At 28.0% G+C, this 22,754-nt stretch overlaps 1 protein-coding gene across 1 annotated transcript in view; it reads left to right on the top strand.

Annotated features, from left to right (window-relative positions):
• LOC100205418 (rho GTPase-activating protein 15) overlaps positions 1-22,754 on the top strand; it is a 63,572-nt gene that overhangs the window by 1,526 nt on the left and 39,292 nt on the right. The window contains exons 3-4 of the mRNA XM_065810482.1: positions 9,637-9,723; positions 10,577-10,768. Of these exons, the coding sequence (XP_065666554.1) occupies positions 9,637-9,723; positions 10,577-10,768 (279 nt within the window). The remainder of the gene's footprint in view (positions 1-9,636; positions 9,724-10,576; positions 10,769-22,754) is intronic.

Here is a 22,754-nt window from a genome sequence, read left to right as displayed (position 1 = left end):
GGTCTAAGGTTAGGTGTCACTCCAATGACTAGTTTTTAACTATATGAGTGACACCTAACCTAGTTTTGTAAAATTATAAAAATTTGTAATTTTTAATTTTTGGTTAAATAAATGGATAAAAAAAAATTATGTTATTTTTTATTGATACATTTTGTTTTTAACAATACAAGAGACCTGTTAGTTTTCTTTTACTTTTAAAGATTACTATTAAAGTTGTAATAACATAATTTTATTTTACATGTGTAGTTGTGTTTTATCATAGAGTAGTGTGTATAAATGATAAAGTGATACATCAGCTAAAGGTTAAGAATAAAGGTTAAAAATTATACATACACTAGTCCTATCGTAGTCTTGATCTTGGTTTTGTGAAAATTTTCAAAATCTTGTTCTTGGGGTATATATTTTTGATGTCTTGATCTTTGTTTTGGTCTTGAGCCTAATTGTAATCTAATAATTGTAAGCCTAATCGTGTGCCATACTGTTAACACCGTTTGGCATGACACTATAATAGTTTTTCTAAATTACTAAATACAAATAATAAAACTTTTATAAAATAAAAAAAGTTTATTTTTATTATCTAGTTTAACATAGCATAAGTGGTTTTGAGCTTTACTGTCTTGACTACATCTCTAAATTGTTGTTAACTAACAGTTTCCTTCTTTTCTATGAGTTTAATATTTCAATAAACAAATTGCATTCTGTTGAAGTGTCTATTGCATGTTGTGTGATAGCATTTAACCACAACTCTGTTTGTTAAATACTTAGATTTTTCACATATTATTACAAGTGATGCTTTTTCAACTTGCACTCAGATTTCCTCGGTTATTTGAGACAAGAATGTGGAGATCATATTCAATGGATATGGCTGCATGTTGCTATAATACTATCAGTAGTTTCCATGGAGTTTTTGTATGTTAAATATTTCTTTGGATGACCTGCATGCATCACTTTTTTTTGATTTTTATTTTCATATTTATTAATGTTAAAGTGTATGAGCTATATGTGTGACCAAATAACTGCATTTTCAGTGTCTGTTTGAAGCGTTGTGATATCCAATGTAGACTTTATGGTGCTAATAATCTTAGTGTCACCATTGTTTAGCATAGTCTTGTGAGTGGTAGTAACTGAATAGTATCATGTATAAAAAAGTAGTGGCCCCAGGACAGCCTTGAGAAACTCTACTCATGGCATTCTTTCACTCAGAAACATGTTTTTTTAGAGCCAGTTAAACCATGATTCTTTGTACCATTTGTAACAGCTATTCTTACAGTTCATTTAAGATTCAGTTTCTAAAGTCATTCTTGATGTTAATTTCATGATGAAAATTTAAAAACATATGCTTTGCATATCTTTTTAAATTTTCTACATTTTTTGTAACTTTTCCCAAATGCTAGGTACTTTCATGGTAAATGTTTAAGTCTACAATTAGTAAGCCACTGGGATTGAGATTTGACCGGGTACTGGGGCCGGGTTTGATAAAAAATAGCCAAGGTCAGTTTGATAAAAAATAGCTAGGGCAGGGTCATCATCCTCATCAACAATTAATGCACTCTATCCATGTTTTCTTATTTCTACCTCAACCATTTTCTCCTGAAGCTACTGCCTCTCTTCATACTGATACTCAAACCACCTTGATCTTTTCAGACAAAAATTGTAAAATACAACCTTTTCCTAATCTCTGTCTAAAATTACGACCCATTCTCTTGTCTTGCAAATGCTAAGCCATATAAATACTAAAGTTTATTTAAGTATAAAAGGATATTGTATGGCAGCATCTAAAAAAATAGCAAACATATGTTTATATCCATATTTATTAATATTATGTTTGCATAAATGGGCCTCATACCTAACCTCCTGGCAGGTATGGAAGCTTTATTTCTTCTTGCCAATTTCAAATTTAATCTCATTCTACTCCACCTTTTGCACCGTTGTGCAGTTGCTATGTTAAGCCATAATCATTTTTTAAAATCTTTTGTACAAGAACATTTCTGTAACAAAAATAGATATAACAAAAAATCTTTAACAGTTTCATTAACTAAAGTAAGTCTAACATTCCATCTCTAATTAATTGGTTTGATCTTATCACTTCTTCCCTGAATAAGGCTGAGTTATTTGCAAAAAATTGTTTCTTTAATTTGACTCTTGATTTTAATGGCTATACTCTTCCTGTTATCTCAGTTAAACCGATTGAACTGTTGTTAGACATCCAAATCAATTCTAAATTATACTCTTTTATGGCTTGTAGTTCAGACAACATTTCCATACTAGTTTTACAAAACTGTTCTCCAGAACTCATTTCACAAAACCCTTCTCCAGAACTCGTTTTTATTCTTACTAAACTATTAATAAGTGCTATATAAGTTGTTCCAATTTTAAAAAACTCTAGAAAACAATCCGACCTTTTTAACCATTCTATGATTAGTCTTCTCTCTATTATAAGTTTTTATGTGATAGTTTTGAGATTATTAAATCAATGCCTTGTTTTAAATAAAAAAAAGGCTTAACTCATTAGCTCTTTGTGGTTTTGACGTCATAAAATTATCTTTATTATTTTTATTATTTAAGGATTTTATTTTTTTATCATTTAACTTTTTTAAACTACCACAATAAAATAAATTACCGCAAAACAAGTTTATTTTACTAATAAAGAAAAACAAATTTTGTAAATGTATATATTGTGGAATGACTATTTTGTTTCAATTTTTTTTTTTTGATTTTAAATAATTAAATTGGTAAAAGATTACTATATCTGTCTAACAATATCTATAGAGTAGTCCAAGATCATCTGTACACTTTGGTCCAAGGTTATCTGTATTTTTCTTTTACTATAATAACATTTGCCCCATATCATCTGAAAATTCAATGACCTCTAACAACACCTTTAGAAAGATATAATTACATCTGGTAATTTTTCTCCAAGTCCAATATCATCTGGAAGAATTTTCTCCAGATGTAGTTACATCTGAAAAAATTTCTATATGTAGCTACATCTGGTTAAAATAATGCATTATTAGTTAATATTTTTTTCTAAATGTAATTACATCTGAAAAAAATCCTATATGTAGCTACATCTGGTTAAAACAATGCATTATTAGTTAATTCATCTTAAAAAAAACTTCATTTTAAAATATACAGATGTAGTTGTACAGATGTTATTACACTTTGATAAATTAAAAGATGTAACTACATCTGTAATATTCATTTAATTTTTGCACATATATTATTAGACACCAATGAAATTTCAGATGTTGTTGGACAGATGTTATTATACCTCATTATATTTACAGATTTTATTGGACAGATGTTATTATACAGATTGCAAAAACTGATGTTGTTACTCTGACCCATTAAATTTACTTTTTTTATTTAACATTAATGAATTTCTTCTTTTTTTTTTTCTTTGAATAAGTTAATTAAAAAATTCTTTTTTTTTTTCATTATTTCTTCAAATTGTGGCTTTGCAAATAACAATTTTTTATTTTTAAAAAGTTATTAACAAACAAAAAATATTACCTGCAAAAAAAAAACAATCTCGAGTTAATTACTTTACCAGCGCTTTTTTTTTGTGACAAACAAAGATTTAAGTTTCCAAGTATCATTTATTAGAAAATATATATCATTGCGCTTTTACTTGCCTTAAGACAAAAAAGTTAAATGTATGCTTTATGCATATTTTTGATGCAGTATTATAAGTTATAACATGTTAACAAAGAATTTTTTTTTTTGTAAAAAATAAAAAAGTGGAAGAAAAACAGAGAAAAAAAAACTAATTTTTTTAAATTTAAATAACTTTTTTAATCAAAATTCTTTCTTATTTATAAAGAAATTTCTGTTTTTACTTTTTTCATATCGCACAATCTGTTATTCATATAAAGCTGATGTAACTATTATAAAATATTATTTATCGAAACTATTATTTTTCACAAACTAAAACTTCATGGACTGTGTTGTGTTGCAGTGGAAAACCCTGCCGCAAAAAGTAATTGATGCAACTTCTGTCAACATTTTCAAAAATCAACGAGATGAACATTTAAATTAGTTAAAAGAGAATTTTTAAACAATAACTGGAAATAAACTCTCTCCACATATATTTCCAGTATTCTATTATGTTCTTAAAGTATGGTACTTATGTCGCAGATGTGCACAAGTATCTTAAGACTGTTAGTAAAGATATGCCTGATGCAGCACATCTTTGTTGGTAATTTAGACATAACATTTATGATTTTTCAAAAGTCTATAAATTTATTACAGATTGTTGTAAATATTTTAAATTATTGACCACTAAAATAAACTAAACTAAACTTAAAAAAAAGAAAATTAGGAAGCGTTTGTAGTCTTGTAATACATACTCACCCAACCTTTAGTATTTTAATGACATTATCTATATTCTACTTTTTTAAAGCTGTGTTGTGCTTTAAAAATACCTGACACATACAGAACTAAATGAGCACACATGAGATGTTTACTCGTAATACTATTATATTTTCAAAGTTTGTGTTTGTTGGCCTGATGTAAAAACAAATAAAGATTTATGTTGGTACATAATCTACATTATATTATTTAAATGTTTATACCAGAATCGGCAATCTGCTGCTCACAAGCAGGTTGCTGACTCTGGTATAAACATTTGATGTTAAAATTTCAATGTTATAATGCGGCTCTCCAGCTCCATGCGCAAATACTATTATAATATTGAAAACAAGATGATAGTAGCTCTTTTAAAACTAGAAAATTTTTATAAATTAAAAACTTTGGGTCTTCTGTCTTAAAAGATTGCTAACCCCTTGTTTATGTAAATTATCAAAAACATTATTTTGCTATACTAGACTCTATTAAAATTAGTTTGCTTTCAATGTGAAATTAAATTAGGTCTAAAGTTAAAGTAAGGAGGATTGACACCTTCATGTTTTATGACTCTGGACTGTACATAAATTATGATAAAAAATATTATGATAGATATTTAATGTTATCTAGGACTAGGTCTGTTGACGGGTACGTTGGTTACTACCGCTATCCCAAATTACCCAAATGCTAACAATATCCATGCAAAAACAAATATATATATATATATATATATATTATATATATATATATATATATATATATATATATATATATATATATTTTAAGTTTGAAATTGTTAATCGTAATATAACAACTTAAAAATATAAACTTGTTTTGTGAAAGAATTTCTTGAAGATCTTATTAAAAATTTCAATAGTAACGATTTCTTTATCATAGAAAGAATTTTGGAAAATATGGAGGAATACTCTCCATCAAAGTTTTATTGTTTCTCTTTGTTCTTTTAAATTCCATAACTGGAACGATTTTTTTATTACTGACATAATATTGACTTGCAGTTCTTTGATAAGTTAAGTGAATTTAACTATTTTTACCTTCTATCATGCACTAGAAGAAGCTTAAACCAGTAGTGTTGCATGTAGTAATCACTTTTACTTCTATTCCCTTTTTGTTCAGAGCAAACCTTTATAATTTTAAATGATTGTATATATTTAAAAAATGTTTATAAGTTTAAAGTTGAATTAATTTTTTTGTTCTAAACATTTTACTTTTAAACACTTTTTCTTGAAGTTGTAAACTACTACTATTATTACTATTTTAAAATGTTTTATTTTTTTTCATATTTTTTTAATTTTACACAAGAAAGGAGGAGGGGGGGGGGTATTGTTTACGTAATTAATGGACAGCCCCTAAACATAAAATTTTCTTTGTTTTTTCTTAAGTTATTACATTTGTAAATAGCACGAATATCAAATGTAAAACTTATAAGTGGTTTTTATAACATTAATTACTTCTTTTATCTTACCGCTTATTTAAATAATTTTTATAACCCCTAAAAATTTTTTTGAATGAAAAATATTTTTAGGGGTGCCGCAAGACCCTTAAAAAAATACTTTTATGTAAATTGATTATTATTTTTGAAGTTTTTATATAATTTTGCTTCTTTTTAGTACCAGGTTGACATACTTTAGAAAAACTTTAGGCTGGGGTGAAAATAAACAAAAGTGTGAATTTCATCACAACAAACCATACTTATTTGCCAATCCATCTGTGAAACCAGAAGCATTTGTAAAAAATAAAAATGCTTAACTGGAAGTGCCCCATTGTGACCCTTAAACATCAGACAGGTCCCTAATATTATAGAAAAAACATTTCTTCAAAAGTATGTCAAGTTGGATCTCAAATGAAGCAAAATTTTATAAAAATTTTAAAAATAATAATAATTTTGTATTTATATTATTAGTTTACAATTTAATTCGTAAAAACTGCTATTTTTAAACATTATTTAAAAAGAAATTTTCATGGTGTTTTTGAGTCAATTTTTTTTAGAGATGTTTTTTTAAAACATACTTATTAATTTTGAAATTTTTATAAAATTTCGCTTCATTTGAGACCCAACATGATATACTTTTTAAGAATTTTTTTTTCTATAATATTAGGGACCTGTCTGATGTTTAAGGATCAAAATGGGTCGGTTTCCCATGTCTTATATTAATATTTTTTGTTCATTAACAGTTAGATGAAACAAAATATTCTTTGATAGACCAAACTTTTATTTTCACCCTAGCCTAATATATATATATATATATATATATATATATATATATATATATATATATATATATATATATATATATATATATATATATATATACATATATATTTATACATATATATATATATATATTATACATATATATTTATACATATATATATGTATATATATATGTATAAATAACAAAATATATATATATATATATATATATATATATATATATATATATATATATATATATATATATATATATATATATAGATATAATATATATATATATAGATATATATATATATAGATATATATATATATATATATATATATTTTGTTATTTATACATATATATATACATATATATATGTATAAATATATATGTATATATATATATATATATATATATATGTATAAATATATATGTATATATATATATATATATATATATATATATATATATGTATAAATATATATGTATATATATATATATATATATATATCTATATATATATATATATATATATATATATATATATATATATATATATATATATATATATATATATATATATATATATATATATATATATATATATATATATATATTTTGTTATTTATACATATATATATACATATATATATGTATAAATATATATGTATATATATATATATATATATATATACATATATATTTATACATATATATATATATATATATATACATATATATTTATACATATATATATGTATATATATATGTATAAATAACAAAATATATATATATATATATATATATATATATATATATATATATATCTATATATATATATCTATATATATATATATATATATATATATATATATATATATATATATATATATATATATATATATATATATATATATATATATATATATATATATATATATATATATATATATATATATATATATATATATATATATATATATATATATATATATATAGATATATATGCCAGTGTTTAATAAGTAGTAAATGTATGTATAAATTTATAATACATAAAGTATTATTAATTTTTTCTAGCCCCAGCTGTCAATCCCTGCAAAATTTTATAATTTTTCCAGGCTGGGGTCGTGTTTATAAAAGCTGGGACCCCCAGTCACTTTAAAATTTTTATATAATTTTTTTCCTTTATTTTTATCAATACAGTTAACTTTAAGTAAGTCTATGTTGTATTAATGTTGCTTTGTATACTAAAAGAAGATATTTGTTTAAGCTGCCTAAAAAAATCAACAGATTATCCTAGTTTAGGCGACTCTCCACTTTGCAGCATTTAAAGAGCTTTAATTTTCTGATCATGAGATTGGAGCCCATCAATTAGTCTCATTTGAATTAGATCGTCTTCCTAATTTTTGGCCATGTTTTCCTAATTTTTTAAAGTTACAAAGGAGTGAAGTTTTGTATAATCTTAATGCATAAGGTTCAATGTTTTCATTGCTTTGTTGTTTTAATCCTAAAAGCTGAACTCTTTCAGCAATGATTAGTTGTTTTTTAGGTCTCAAATGGCACATAACAGTTTTAATGTTATCAATCATATTTTCTAATTCTTCTGGATATACCATAAAGGAAATCCTTTTTATTGCTTTAATACTTGCTTTCGACAGATTTTATATTGTAAATAAAGTTATATCCTGACCACTGTTTACCTAAACTGATCATTTCTTTTATCGTGCAATAGCTGAAAATCTAATCCAAATTTCTGCAAATTCTGGATCATCAAAAAAGCTTTTGTGATTCTGAATGTTAGCAATTGGGAACTAGTTTTGGTCAGTTGTGCATATCATCATTGAGTTTAATTTTGTGTTATAGTTTTAATTAAGTTCTTTTTCTTTTCTTTTTTGTTAAGATATCATTTCTTTTTTTTCTAAAATTTTTTTTTAAAGTTTTTACTTAGTTTAGAAATGTTTATGCAGCACATTTTTAAAATGCTAAAATTCTAAAAACATGTTAATAGCCTCGTTTAAATTGTCAATACAATATTATTATTTGCATGATCATATAATGGCATGTGATTGCATGCTTTCCTGACCAAGCCTTGAAAAAGAAATAAGAAAAAAATTAGAAATTTTTTTCTTTATTTATGCTTAGGTTGTTAGAAAAGTTCATAAAACTAAAGCCAGCGAATAATTAAATATTTATATATCACCTCAAAGCACAAGCTAAACAAATCAATTGGCATTTATTCACTGTGACCATGCGCCAAAATGCGGTATAGTTGCCAAATGGGCTATTTTAAGATGGTAGACTTTCTGGAAGATGATCCCCAGCAGATGATCAAGGCACCCCAAAACCACATATGGAGCTGAGAACATCAAAGGCGCGCACGTCATCATTAAAGAAAACTTTCATGCAACATGATATAGTTGACGTCCTGACTTCAACTAGTTATTTTACAATCAATGAAACCATTCGCTCTTAAAAAAAGTAAACTAGTATTATGTTGGATACCCCACGAGTTACCTGATCAAAGTTGCAAGATTAGAGTTGAGGACTATAAGGAAATGTTATCTATTTCAGAAATCCTATTTCAGAAATGGAGACTATGCAATGTTATTACAGGGGATGAGTCATGGTTTTAGTTGAGACAAGTTGACACAATCAGCTAACGCTAGTTGGGTCAGTAAAGGTGTTAGTCAATAGAAATATAGTGAAATGCGACAGGTTTAAGCATGTTCTACATCTTATTTAAACAACAGGTGATGTTGATTTGGTTTATGTTAAAAAGGCGACACTATTACTAGTCAATAATGTGCGAAAAATTTGTTATATAGGAAATAAATTTAGTTTAAAAAAATTATTTTATTTTGTTTTTATAGCGACCTAAGTATTTTATTTGAATAAAAAAATTAAATAAAAATATAGTTTATTTACTGGTATACAAAATATATGAGTTTATTAACTAAAAGTTTCTTATTTCGCAAATTAATATTCTTTTTTAATGGTTCAGCCTTCTTTTTGATAGATGAGGTTCTTTACCATAGTTTGAATTTATTTTTCAGAGGTTTTTTGATTAACTTTTTAGATTGATGACGAAGAGAATGCTTTTGAAGAAGAAAGTCAGGAAGAATTGCAAAATCTTTCAGATGTAAAGCTGAGCAGCTCAAGTGATGTAAGAATGATTGGAAAACCATTATAATTAATTTATTATTTATTTTTATTGTTTAACTTAAAGAGGTGTATAGTTATGTTTTATTTCATTATATTTATTTATTTTATTTCAAGTCCATTTAACTTAATTTTTCTAAATTCTAATTTAAATAATTATTTAGTTTTATACGTAAAAACAAATATTTTACTTAAACTTATAAAAGAAATAGTTATTGTTATAAAATACAGTCTTTTGCAACATGGATGCAAAAATTTCTCTCTTTTTCTTTTTGTTTTAAACCATTAATTTTTCTCTTTTTCTATTTAATTTTATTTCAAAATTTTTTCAAAACTATAAGCTATTTTTATATACATAATGTTGTCAAAGTCGGAAGATAAAAATTAGTTTTAAAGGACAATTAGAGACATTTAGGATTTTCCTCGTGACTAAAAGTTACCATGTTACCATGTAATCATAGATCTTTAAGAAGATTCTTGAGATTTACAGCCTAGTAATTCTAATTTTATATGTTAAGGTTATTTCACTTTTTGGCTTTGATTTGTTGTTCTTTACTTATCATAAACTTTACATTATTTTACTGTAACTTTACATCAAATTGTGTAATTACTATGAACTTAAGTGCTTTTGACAAAATAGCTGACCGTGTTGCTAAAAAAAGGTATGTTCACCAATATAAAAGCTATGTTCACCAATATAAAAGTTAAAACAAAAATATCAGATTTTCAATTAAGTCAAACACGCCAATTAGAATCAAGAATCATGATCATATTTTAATTTATTTTGTTTTGAATTTGTTTGCAATATCAAATATAACAGGGTTTATCATTATTATTATTTTTATTTACATTTACAGGTTTCTCTACCAAGATCCTGTTCTACTGGTTCACTTTCATTTGAAATTTCTCCACGTCCAGAATCACTAAAAACATTTGCACTACCTCAAAATTGGAAAAAATGCCAAGATGATGCTGGTCGTTCATTTTATTATAACAAGGAAAAAAATGAAAAAACTTGGAAACCTCCCCGAAGCAATCAGTCTAGCATGGTAAATAGTTTATATAATTAGAGAAAACATTATTTTTAATAGTGACAATATTAAAATATATATGCAATTGTTTCTATATATTTGTTTTGAGGTAGACATATCAATATTTTTTTTTTCAGCAATTCAAAACCAAATTATTAACTAGTAAACTAGCAAGTAAAATAGCTGTTTTTACAACTTTTTTAAAGATAATTTAATGACATAATCTAAAAAATTGAACATAATCTAAAAAATTGAATGCAACATAAAATATAAAATACATATGCAATTATTTTGAATACTATGCAATTGTTTTGAGGTACTATAAAACTATTTTCATGCTGAAAATTTTCTCAACAAATTTTATCTTTGATTACTTTTTGTCTTATTATCAATGCATTTACTTTTCACTTTTCTGAAAAGTTGCTTATGGAAACTGTTTTTTGCACACAGAAAAAAGCAAACTTACGAAGATAAAAGATTAAGGTTAACAAAAAAGTCCCTGTTAGGTTAACAAAAGGTTAACAAAAGGTTAACCTTTTGTTAACCTGTAAGGTAAGGTTAACAAAAAAGTCCCTGTTTTAGTCAGATCAGGTTATCCTGCTACTGGTAACATGTAACCTAGTACAATATACTTCATGTCCTGCTGCCTTGTAGGATACACCTTTTTTAGGCAAAGGCTAGGAGATGCCAACTCCGATTTAAAACACCCCCTGCCTTGAAGCTCTTGGTTGAGTAAAGGCTAGAGATGGTGTCTCGATAAAAATACTCATCTTGGGCAGATGTTAAATGCACCCGGCTACTGTCTTGTAGAAGGTCTCCAAGGTAAAGACTTAAGGGATAAACAGATTCTATCTGTTGACCAGCCTCGCACCCCTTCTTTATCTAGTAGGCTGGCGCAGATGTATTTTTAATACATTGTTTCCAGTTTAGGCTGGATCTTCTTGACTCAATGCATGGGTTTTGCTTGTGTCTCTGTTTTTATGACTAGGAAACTCATTCTATTATCTCCTAATGAGGGTACAGCTCTAAAACTCAGTTTTATGGTTCTGAGGCTGGCTGGTAGTCAGGTTTCCCGAACTCTGTGGTAGCTCTCAGAGAGGCTGACTCCATCAACAGCTGAAAAATATCAAAGTATTAACAGTGCCATGTTGCGCATGGATGGTGTCCCTGTTTGTACTTTTGGTGTGCATTGCGGAGGCCACATTTTGAGCCCTTTGTTACAGCTTAGGGTTTATTTGTAGTAATGAGGCAATTGCTTGGGCTATTAAACGGTGTTCTGAGTACTATCTATGCTTTGAGTCAAGTTCTTCAATCTAATTTAAAAATGAATAAAGTACCAAAAACTGTAAAACACAAAAAACCATCATCATCACCAAGTTCTCTAAACCTATTATTCACTAATATTCGTGGTCTTCGAAGTAACTTTTCTTCTGTTGAGTCTTATCTCTTGCAAAGTTCACCAGACCTACTTGCTCTTTGTGAGACTAATTTGAGTTTGGCTGTCTCATCTTGTGATCTTAGTGTTATGGTTATCTTCCTCTAATTTGTAAAGACTCCAATAGTCACATGCTTGGCCTCGGCATTTACATTCGTAAGAATTCACCAATTTGTCGTGAAACTAGGTTTGAATCCACAGACTATTCTTTCATGTGCTTTCGTTTAGCACCACTTCACTCCATTGCCTTTCTCTTTGTTTTATATTGCTCTCCTTCATCTCAAGACTGCACTCTTTTTGACGTTATTTCTGATCATATTGACCAAGCCCTCTCTTTTTATCCATCAGCTAATATAGTTGTTGTCGGTGACTTTAATGCTCACCACTCTGAATGGCTTGGCTCTAGTGTCAGTGACTCTGCAGGCATTAAAGCCCACAACTTTTGCCTTTCTCAATCCCTAACTCAAATAGTCAACTTTCCAACTCGCTTTCCTGACAACCCGAATCATCTACCTTCTCTACTCGACTTATGTCTTGTTTCTGATCCTAGTCAGTGCTCAGTTTCTCCATATTCACCCTTAGGTTCTTCTGATCACAGTTTGATCTCTCTAAAACTAATATATCATTCTTCTTCATCACCTGAATACCCCTATTATCGAACCTCTTACAACTACAGTAAAGCTGACTGGGATTCTTTCCGTGATTTTCTTCGTTATGGCCCTTTCCTCACACTGTGCTGCTGCGATTGCCAATCGAAACCGTTACTTCCATATTTATCAGCAAAACAATTCTCCAGAAAGCAGACGTCTGTTTATTAATGCTAGAAACAATTGTAAAAAGGTTTTGTCTAACGCCAAAACCCGCTATTCTCAGGTCATGAAATCTTGTATCTCCTCTCAAAAATTAGGCTCTCGTGACTTCTGGAGAATCTTTAATAATATCAATAATAAGGGCAAATCTATAATTCCACCTCTCTTGTATGGTTCAGACTTTGTCACCTCACCTAAAGACAAAGCTGAATTGTTTGCTAAAAACTTTTCATCAATATCATCTCTTGATTCCACTAGTTGCGTTCTACCTGATATTGCCAACAAACAGGTTGATCCATTGCTTGACATTCGTATCACTCCAGCATCTGTATCTAAAGTGATTTCCTGTCTAGACTCTTCTACAGCTTGGTTCCTCAAGGTTCTATCCTTGGCCCTATACTCTTTTTAATTTACATTAACGATCTTCCAGATATTCTCACATCTAAGGTGGCATTGTTTGCAGATGATACTACCATTTATTCTTGTCGTGATAAGAAACCAACACCCTCTGATTGCTTGGAGGGGGCATTTGAGCTTGAAAAGGATCTCACTTCTGCTACAGCATGGGGCTCACAGTGGCTGGTGAACTTTAATTCAGATAAAACTCAAATTTTTTCAGCCAATCGTTATCGCAATAATTTAGATCTTCCTATATTTATGAACAGTGATGTACTCGATGAGTCACCTACTCTTCATCTTCTAGGATTAACTCTTACTTCCAATCTTTCTTGGAAACCATGTATCAAATCAGTTGCAAAATTAGCATCTGCTAAGGTTGCATCTCTTTATCGAGCTCGTCACTTTCTTACTTCTGATTCTATTCTCTATCTCTATAAATCTCAAATCCGGCCTTGTATGGAATACTGTTGCCATATTTGGGGTGGATCTTCTAATGATGCCCTTTCTCTTTTAGACAAGGTGCAAAAACGCATTGTAAACATAGTTGGACCTGCTCTTGCAGCCAACCTCCAACCATCATCACATCGTCTTAATGTTGCTTCTCTTTCTCTTTTCTACAAATACTATAATGAACACTGCTCTAAAGAGCTAGTGTCTCTTGTGCCATCTACTAAAATTCATTCTCGTGTTACTCGTCATTCAATTAAGTGTCATCTTTTTTCTGTGACTGTTCCTAAGTGCTCCAAAAATGCTTATTCGTCTAGTTTTTTTCCTCGAACATCAGTTATTTGGAATTCGCTTCCTTCATCTTGCTTTCCTGATTCATATAATTTGCAATCTTTTAAGTCGTCCGTCAATCGTTATCTTGCTCTACAATCTTCATCTTTTCTCTTTCAGTAACTTCCAACTTTAATTAGTGGCTGCTTGCAGCCTTGTTGGAAGCAAAGATGTTTAAAAAAAAAAAGTATACATTTTTTTGTAAACATGTCCCAATAACTATAAGTATGTATATATATAATATATATATATATATATATATATATATATATATATATATATATATATATATATATATATATATATATATATACATATATATATATGTGTGTGTGTGTGTGTGTGTTTGTGTGTGTGTGTGTGTGTGTATATATACATATATGTATATATATATATGTATATATATATATATATATATATATATATATATATATATATATATATATATATATATATATTTATATATAATAAAATCAGCTTAATCTTATTTATAAACTAGTGTATTTTTATTAGAATCTGGCTAGGTGGCCAGATCTTTTTTGACAGGAGTTTCATGTTCTTGGACAAGCATTTCTGCACTGCATTTGCTGTGTGACATGGAGCTTCATCTTTAACATAGGCACTGTTTGACAAGTCTAGGAAGTTTGTTTGGATCCCGGGCAGGATTTTTTGTCCCCATTTTAAACCTTTTTTATTTTAAATTCAAGTGGCATTTTAAGTTCATTAGATGCAATAATACCAAACATAATTTGAGCAAGATGTTTTATTTTAGAAATAGGTCTGACGTGCTCAGAAACATCATCCACGACTGTCTTATCTATCTGTCGTTTCTGCTACTTCTAGCCTGATCTACTGTGAAATATGTCTCATCTGTGATCAAAAGAACAAGCATCATTTTTTTTCAACTTCCATAATTTTTATTTGAATATTCAAGTCTCAGAACAGAATCAGTTAAAAAAAATCTTTGTGTTTGGGCCTATGATCTTGCACCAATAGTATTTTTAACAATTTTGTAACTGTAAAATCTCTTACATTGAGCTCTTTGGTCATTCTCTTATGGGCATGATTGGGTTCCTCATAATGCGGGCTTTGATTTTACTGATCAGTTTTTTTGTTGTAACTGTTTGTTTTCTTTCAGATTTTGGTTTTCTTTTAATTTAGAAATATTGGAAATTATAACTTTTTATAACCTCCAATATTTCTAAACCCGCTTGCAGAGCTGTCTCAACCTCTTCTCTTTCAGCCTCTATGGAAAAAAATGTTATCTTCATTTTGGAGAATGTGAAACAAAGCACTGAAAGTTTATCTTTTCAGCAAAAAAATAAAAAATAGGAACAGTTAGTTAGAACTCGCTGAACCTATATTTGATTAAAGTTGTCTAAATTTTTAAATCATCAGTGAAGTCAATACTTAGAATAGCCTAAGCGATTCTCTGCTTTTTAGTTTTTTTAAAGAAATACTTTGTGTTTATGAAAATAAAATCAGCCAAACACTTTTTGATGTAGTTGTTCTTGTATCATGTTTAAATAGTTCTTCATCTCCATTTTTTCTGAGTGAGACATTTCTTCTTCATGTCATTTAGTATTTTTTGGTATTTTTAGATTTCTAAAGTATCTTTCTCTGTCAATGTCGATGTCTTTTTATCCAGTATTAGGTTGTGTTAAATGATAAACCAAAAGTTTATTCTGCTAAACCCCATTCTTTGAAGTGGTAACAGCAGCATTAGCTAGAGAGAGCTTATTTATGTTTATTATTTTTGCAACAGTTAGCAGTTACTTTACACTCAAACCAGAGACTTTGATGGGAAGTCAATTAATTTTTATTTATTTTATCACTTTTTGCATCAGTTTGCTGTCTCATTAAAAAAATGAAAGAAACATCTATTTTCACTTCGTCTGCAATCTCAGCATGTTTTTGCTCATAAAAAACAGATTTAATTATATTCATTTTTCCAAGTGCTCTTGAAGATTTCTGTGAAAAAAATTAAATTAAATTATGTTAAAAAATGTAAAAAATTTTGTGGAATAGCATTAATGATTTAATAAATATCAAAAATTTTAATAAATCATTCCCTAACTGTTTGCAAAAAAATGAAACTTATATAACTGACCCAATTCATATCTCTAATCATTTAACACTTTTTTTACAAATGTTGCTCATAAACTCAAATCCAATATTCATTCGTCTTAAGTTAACTATCAAAAAAATCTTAAATATCCAAATTTATATAGTTTATTATTATCTCCAACAAATATTCCTGAAATTTTATCTCTTAAATTTAAATTGAATCCAAAAAAATTATTAGATCCAAACAGCATTTCTTCAAACATTCTTATAAATCTTAACTATGAATTTTAAAATATACTTTCTAAACTATTTTTAACCTCATTCATAAATAGCTCTAAACTTATATTCATAACTATAGACATATTTCTCTTTAATCATTAGTAAGCATCTTGAAAAGCTTATTTATTCTTTTTATGTATAGTGTATTCTTTTCTAAATTCGTTTGATTGTTTAAAAATTTTTCAATTTGGTTTTCAATCAAAACTCTCTACTTGCTATGCATTAATAAGTATAACAGAAAAAATTGGAAAAGCCCTTGATAATGGTTATTTTGTGTGTGGTGTTTTTATCGATTTACATAAAGCTTTCGATACCATTGACCATAATATTTTGATTTTTTAAATTAAAACGTTATGGAATTTGCGGTATTGTAAATGACTAGTTTTAATCTTACCTTTCAGATCGAAAACAATTTGTAAGTATTAATGGTTTTAATTCTAGTAATAAATCAGTTTTGTGTGGTGCTTCTTAAAGTTCTGTACTTAAAGTTACTTAAAATTCTGTACTGTGATAATACAAATCTCTTGCATATCAACAAGTTGTATCATTCTTTTTGTAAAATGTAAATTCGGATCTAAAAGATATAGTTCACTGGTTAAATAATGTCTTAACACCAAAAAAGCTGAACTAATTTTTTTTATTTTTTATTTCAGAGAAAAAATTTCTTTAAAGTTGTTGAAATTAAAATCAAAATTAATAATAAACGGCTATATCCTTTGAGATTTTTTTAATATTTTGGTGTGTTAACTGACTGCAATCTTTCATGAAACTTTCACATTGATAAAATAAGCAAGGAATCTTGAGCTAATGATATGCTTTTAATAATTCATGTTGATAAAGTTACACTTAAGAATATTTACTATGCATTATTCTCATCTCATCTTAGCTATTGTTGTCAAGTTTGGGGTCTGGAAACTATTCGTTAACAAGTTGCTATTGTCTTAGCATCAATCCATTTGAAAAATAAACTTCTAACCAATAGAATCAGATACATCAGAGTCCTTCAAAAAACTTAATATTCCACCATTTTCAGTGTTTGTAAAGTATGCTAATCTTCTTTTTGTTTTTGACTCCTAAAATAATGATATGTCAGGTCAGGTTAAATCATATGTCAGGTTAAATAATATGTTAAATTATATGTTAAATATATATATCTTAAATAAAGTCTGGTCTTAAATAATATCTTAAATTAAATGTCCTTAAATAATGTCAGGCCAGGTTATTCTGCTACTAGTAGCATGTAACTCAGTACAACCTGCTTCATGTCCTGCTTCCTTGCCGGATACGCTTTTTTAGGCAAAGGCTAGGAGAAGCCAACTCCAACTTAAAACACCCCCTGCCTTGGGGTTCTTGAATGAGTAAAGGCTAGAGATGGTGTCTCGATAAAGATACTCATCTTGGGCAGATGTTTAACGCATCCAGCTACTGTCTTGCAGAAGGTAGATAGAATCTGTTTGCTTAGGAGACAAAGACTTAAGGGGTAAACAGATTCTATCTGTTGACCAGCCTTGCACCCTTGCATCATCTATTAGGCTGACACAGATGCAATTTTAATATATTGTTTTCAGTTTAGGCTTAGGGTTTATTAATAGTAATGAAGAAATTGCTTGGGCTATTAAATAGTGTACTGAGTACTGTACTTGATGGTGGACGCGATATGAATGTTGCTTTGCTCCAGAAATTGTTGGAGGTAATACAGCTAAATCGAATGTTTTGTAAACTAGTTTTGATGCTACTCTGCGAAAATATTCAAAATAACGAAATTTATCAAGTGAAATTGAGTTGGTTTTGATCCATTTAGTGCTAGGTAAGATTGTTCTCTGGCATGAGCAATTTCATTGTGTTTGGCTTCTGGTGTGTTAAATACATCAACAACTTTGCATAAATCCGCATTGTTATGCAACAATTTAAAGGCTTTTTTTTTTGCCTTGACGGTAAGGAAATGATGTTAAATCTCATCCAGACATTGCATGTAAAAACAATAATTGCCTAGAGCAGTCACCAAGACCTTTTCTCAGCTTGTTTGCACTGTAAACTTTGTCTTGCTTAGTATCTTTGCCAGGATTCATCACGAAAATAAAATTAGTTGAATCTGTTAGAGCCACAAGTAATACTAGCTGTTAGAGCCACAAGTAATACTATGTCTTGTCTAACTATGTCTTGACAAATTAATTGTGTATTGATAAATAGTGTATCTGCATCTCCTGGTGCTTGTTTAACATGAATTCCAGAATCTGCAAGGCGCACTGATAAGGTTTTAATGAATCTAGTTTTGTTGCAAGGATTTGAAAGAAAATTTGCATTGGTTGAATTAACTGTCATTGATTCGTCAAAAATAACATCTGCTGAAACTGTTTTGGACTACCATCAGCTGTGTTCTTCTAATTTGATATTAGGTAGACTATCAGAAAAGTCATTAAAAATAACCCAACAGTTTTTCCCATATTAATGTAACATATATGATACATAACATTTATATATATCTCTATATGTTGCTGGTCTCATCCATACAATGTGGTGAAGTAGATACCCTCCATTGATGACAAATTTTGATACAGGTGTTGTTTTGTCACATGGCACAATATATTCTATTGTATCATATAGAACTGCTTTTGAACTTTTTTGCATGAAAGTGCTAAATGCAAGTGAAAAAGTGCTAGAGGTTTTGGTGTCAACTCCTACTTAAAATATGCTTCAGGTTCTTCATCTGATTTAACTGTACATACTATTCATTTAAAGAGCTGCAGAGTATTAGTAATTACTTCTTTTCCATGAACCTTACCAGAAGTCATCAAGCAACCCAAGGATAAAACTTTATCCGCCCATTTTAAATGAATATTGGCAAAATTCATTCTAACCATTTTTTCTTAGCATTTATGTCAGTTTTAACTGCTCTACCACAGTAAATTTTATTATTGCCCACTTTACCATTGGTAAAAGAGAGATCTGTTCGAATCGGGTTGCAGAAAATGATTCATTGGCTTTTATCCATCCAATATAGATGTTGGCATCACAAATGTTATGTGCTTGCCTTGATTCATGCAGTTCAACGTGTTGCTCTGACAATTCAAAAGTGATACCGCAAAAATCCTCAATACCTGTTGCAACAGTTTAACATCCGGGCATACTGAGAATCCACCAAAAAAGTACACTGTTGGTTGAACCTCTTCCACGTATAAGCCCACCTGATGTCTTCATTGATCTCATAAGTACCTGCTTTATGATCATGTCAGTCCAAATGCCAGTTCCAAGTTTATGTTTTTGGGGAATGGTGAAGTACCTTTCATTTGTAAATTATGAGTATTCTTCTGGAGACATTTTGGATGTAAGTGATAACATCTGTTGTAAATATAAATAAGAGTAATTAGTGGTTTATGTTGCAACAAAAACTTTAAATACGTGTGTTTCAAGCCTCAAAGGAATTACAGTTTAGAAATAATGACTTACTAGTGTGCTGTAAACCGCGCATTCTAAGCTGTAAGGGAATTGATATAGTTTACGTTTTAATATAGTTTACGTTGTAATTAGTTTTATAGATACACAGCCAGTTAGTGAGAAATATAATAAGTTGAAAGAAAAGTAGTTTTTTTAGTGTCACAGGGAAACAAGAATAAGTTCTTCGCAATTGTAATTAATATGATATTTTATAAACTAACTTATTTTAGATTTCAGTTTAGAAACATAAAGTTCATCAGAGAACAAACTTCACTCATTAAACAGTCAAGAATTGCTACATTAATTTCGATATATAACAAATATAACATAATAATATAACAAATAATTTCTTATCTCAAATGGATATAAGCTGACACTCACAACATAATAAGTTTATTAAAAGCATATACGTAAAGTGTAATAATTTAAACATTTTTTTTGGCCGCCATCTTACAGATGTTTAGCTCAAAAATAAAAATATCGAAAATAAATTTTTTGATCTCAAAAACATATTACTAGATGCAAGAATCATATTTCTAAATCATCTACAAGCAGAGATATTGCAAATATCATTTTAGATGCCATCTTGAGTGTCATCTTGGATTTCAAACAATGCTCCAGTCGGTATTTGGCTGATTTTATCCAAAATTTACGAGGAGTGCATGCTGAACATTTCCAGCAATTTTCAGCTTGCTCTTAATTTTTTCTGGGTAATATGACTTTTTTTGCTAATTTTACTGAGCTATTATTACTAATTATTATATTTAAAAATTGGTGTCACTCCTTTGATCAGATTTCTGCATGAGTGACACCATCCTAATAAATTATTAACTTATTATTATAAATAGTTTTATGCTCATAACTGCCATTATTATGTTATCATCATAATAATATAATAATGTTTATTACATTATTTTATTACTATCATAATAATATTTATTATTATTTATTTTTTATTGTAATTATTGTAAACATACTTATTATTACAATTACTATAATTTGTATTACTTTGTTATCTTATGTTATAATTATTATTATTATTGTCACTATTATTATTATTAGTACTATTGTAGAAATAATTTACGGAAAAAAAATAGCTTGTTGTTGTTGTTGTTGTTGTTGTTATTGCTGTTGTTGTTGTTGTTGTTGTTGTTGCTGTTGTTGTTGAGAACATAAACAAGGCATTTTTGGCAGAAATATTTGTGTTCACTGAAACATTTAGAGCACTTGGAAAAAACTCTTCCTAAAGCACCAGAATCATCCTCACAAAACTTTTTATTACAACTACTATTGCTGTCTGATGATTCAAACTGGATATTTGAATAAGGTGTAGAGTTATTTTCTTCAGTATTCAGCTAGTGCCTTCATTTCCAGATTTTTTATACTAGAACAAGTTTCTTTAGCTGCAATGATCAATTTGTTTTGAATTAGTATATAGATGTATACAAATATCTTTTTGTACTTAGCTTTGCATGAAACTCCATTGATAGCATTATACTCATATAGCAATCTGTAGGAGCTTTAGTGCATTAACTGTGGGTTAGAACTTGGGCAGGTACAATATAGATACGAAGCACTTCTTTTAACAGCAATAGAAATTTGGGTGTAAAGTTAGCATTTTAAACTTTAATTATACAAAATATATTATGACAGTGACAACTTAGTGCTTAGTTTATATATTATTAAGTTTAATATTTGTTTAATGAATATACTACTAAGTGTGGGTGTATATATATATATATATATATATATATTTACATACACTATATGTATATATATATATATATATATATATATATATATATATATATATATATATATATTTACATACACTATATGTATATATATATATATATATATATATATATATATATATATATATATATATATATATATATATATATATATATATATATTTACATATACTATATTTACATATACTATATGTATATGTATATATATTTATACATATAGTATATGTAAATATAGTATATGTAAATATATATATATTTACGTATATATATATTATTACATATACTATAGTTATATGGTGTCCAACCTTGGACACCATATAACTATAATAATTATAAAGTTATAACTTTATAATTATTATAGTTATATGGTGTCCAAGGTTGTATAACAGAGTTAGTATTTACAGGAGAACTGAGTGCATCATACATGCGTACTCCTATATACCACCAATCTCCAGATCCACCAATAACATGCATTCTAATATATTTTAAATTAATACCACACCGTTTTCTGTAGTATTCCATAATATATATTCTCTACTATAAGTTGTGTTTATATATCAAATATCGATGAGTATAATTTAAGAGATGAAATTGATTATGGTATTGATGAACCTATTGTAATATATTGATGAACCTATTGTAATGGTATTGATGAACCTATTATAGTTATATGAACACCATATAACTATAATAATTATTTCCTAGATATGATGTTGATAGTAAATGTTTTTACTGCTCATCTGGGTTATAAGATTTTTTATCTTTTTTCATGGTGTGGTGCTAATATTACCTTATTTAATAATACATCAGCCGGACTATTGTATTAATCAAAAGAAACAATTGGTTCTACAAGTATTATCTCGTTTTACAGAAGTTATACTCAGTCCGATTCTATGCCTAGCGTTAGTAATGGAATACTAATGGAATGATAATGAAGATTGTGGTTACATTAAACTCTGGTTTCTGTTTTCTGTTTATACTTGAAATTTAAGAAACTGCACAAATGGACATATTTACATTTGCAGAACTGGCAATTCAACAGATTCGAC

This window comes from Hydra vulgaris, chromosome 11 (assembly GCF_038396675.1).
Source record: "Hydra vulgaris chromosome 11, alternate assembly HydraT2T_AEP".
Classification (NCBI taxonomy): Eukaryota; Metazoa; Cnidaria; class Hydrozoa; order Anthoathecata; family Hydridae; genus Hydra; species Hydra vulgaris.
The sequence above is the reverse complement of the archived record's forward strand: the minus strand, read 5'-3'. Positions and strand labels throughout refer to the sequence as shown.